The sequence below is a fragment of the Engraulis encrasicolus genome, chromosome 4, assembly GCF_034702125.1.
Source record: "Engraulis encrasicolus isolate BLACKSEA-1 chromosome 4, IST_EnEncr_1.0, whole genome shotgun sequence".
Classification (NCBI taxonomy): domain Eukaryota; kingdom Metazoa; phylum Chordata; class Actinopteri; order Clupeiformes; family Engraulidae; genus Engraulis; species Engraulis encrasicolus.
In genome coordinates, this window is record NC_085860.1 from 51,992,872 (window position 1) to 51,995,371 (window position 2,500).

General features: G+C 45.3%; 1 protein-coding gene across 1 annotated transcript in view; it reads right to left on the minus strand.

The window, feature by feature from the left end:
• Positions 1-2,500, minus strand: part of cmip (c-Maf inducing protein) — a 52,300-nt gene that overhangs the window by 26,355 nt on the left and 23,445 nt on the right. Inside the window, 1 exon segment of the mRNA XM_063197683.1 lies at positions 156-281. Within this exon segment, the coding sequence (XP_063053753.1) occupies positions 156-281 (126 nt within the window).

A 2,500-nucleotide genomic window follows, 5' to 3' on the forward strand; every position in this document is an offset into this window, starting at 1 on the left:
TGTGTGTGTGTGTGTGTGTGGAGTGTGTGGAGTGTGTGGAGTGCGTGTGCGTGTGTGTATGTAGAGTGTGTGTGTGTGTGTGTAGAGTGTGTAGAGTGCGTGCGTGCGTGTGTGTGTGTGTGTGTGTGTGTATAGAGTGTGTGTGTGTGCTCCACCTGCAGCAGGACGGTTCCTCCGGGGAAGCTGAGCTGCACGCAGTACTTGGGCGCGTTGTCCCACGACAGCAGCTGCACGTCCTCGATGGAGCTGTAGGACAGCGCTGACTCCATGTAGCCCGTCGGCTGCAGACACAATAACAAGAGCTGGTCATTAACCCATTGATGCCTGATGTTGCGTTGCGCAACATTGGCCCTGGCCCCTGGAGCTGCATTACGCGACATCCAGGCTCATGGGATTTGAGACAACTTGATTAAAAATCTCAGTTTGTTTGAGATGAATGAACACATTCTAATGAAAGATGAGGGTCTTAGCGTTTAAATACAACTTAGTGCATATTTTTATGTGCTTCAGAAGCTGAGATATTTGGGTTTTTATAAGCTGAGGGCAGCTTTTCTTAAAAAAAGGGCTCAGGCATTCAGCACCCCTTTTTGCAGGTGCCTTAGGCGTCAATGGCTTAAAGGAACACTATGTAAAACAAAAGCACGTCTTCTATCGATGGAGCTGTAGGACAGCGCTGACTCCATGTAGCCCGTCGGCTGCAGACACAATAACAAGAGCTGGTCATTAAAGGAACACTATGTAAAACAAGAGCTGGTCATTAAAGGAACACTATGTAAAATAAAACAAGAGCTGGTCATTAAAGGAACACTACAGTATGTAAAACAAGAGCCGGTCATTAAAGGAACACTATGTAAAACAAGAGCCCATCAGTGGCTCTGTCTAGGACACTAAATGTTCATCGCTAGTTACCATCTATCGTACATCGTGCAACATTCTTTATGGAGCATTGGGCTGTGTAAATAGTTTTTCGGGTCCAGTCAAAAAAGTTTGGGAACCATCATCAATTGAATGAAAAATAAAAAAACTCAATTAAGATACATTGACAAAATATAATAAATTAACCAAAATACAATTTAAAGCTAACACTTGATTGTGTTGTCGTCACCTATTCTGCAACAGTCACCGAAAGTGAATGCAGTCATTAAAAGGAAATGAAAATAAAAAAATCACACCAAGACAATTGTGTGTGATTCATGTTGTCAGCACTGCCTGGGCGGCCAGAATGGAGGTCAGCTTCAGAACAGGCGATTTCAACAAAGCCCTACTTTACCACGATCTTACAGTGAATGCGAATGCCCATTGGGAAACTCCAACTCCCATTGTCATTGTGACACAGCACTCCACAGCACACAAGTGAACACTGCACACTGCACACAACGAAATTGCATTTTATGCCTCACCCGTGCAAGGGGGCAGCCCTCAGTGGCGCCCCATGGGGAGCAGTGCGGTGGGACGGTACCATGCTCAGGGTACCTCAGTCATGGAGGAGGATGGGGGAGAGCACTGGTTGATTACTCCCCCCACCAACCTGGCGGGTCGGGAGTCGAACCGGCAACCTCTGGGATGCAAGGCTGACGCCCTAACCGCTCACCCATGACTGCCCATATTATAGGGACACTGTGTGAGATTTTTAGTTGTTTATTTCCAGAATTCATGCTGCCCATTCACTAATGTTACCTTTTTCATGAATACTTACCACCAGCATCAAATTCTAAGTTTTCATTATGACTGGAAAAATTGCACTTTTCATACATGAAAAGGGGGATCTTCTCCATGGTCCGCCATTTTGAATTTCCAAAAATAGCCATTTTTAGCTGCCAAAATGACTACTTGGATAATAAACAAACAATATTTGTGTATTACTTAGTAAACTTTCATGTAAAGATCAAATTTGGAAATAGGCAGCCCAGTTTCAATGAGCAGCATAGTTGCAATACCTTTTTTGACCATTTCCAGCACAGTGTCCCTTTAAGTGTGTATACTATACATGTTTTGAGATAGGCCTACGTATCTACTGATGGACGCTGCGGACATGCGAGTCATCGCTGCCTGGAGCTTCCTGCTTCCTGTTTGCCTATCTCCACATCTACTGGCCACCTCACCACAACTCATTTGTATACATGTGTAGCACTATGCAAAAGGGATGATGCAGAGAGCGCTGCACCGTGCTCTGATGTCCAATACCCCATCCAAACACATGCTGCTGTTGTGATGGACAACTGCTTTTATTTCACTTATTTGCTTGTGTCCATGTTGTTGTTTGTGTGTGCTGTTTGCAACCACAGAAAACACTGCACAAAAAAAAATTTGAACCGTCAACTCAACTCTGGATGACCCTGTTTCTGGAACCCCTCGCGTAACACTGTGCTTGCGTACGCACACACACACACGCGCACACGCGCGCGCACGCACGCACACACACACACACGCACACACAATCTTGCTTCAATGTGTATCATGCCAAGCGTGTGTGTGTGTGTATGCATGTATACACACCAAC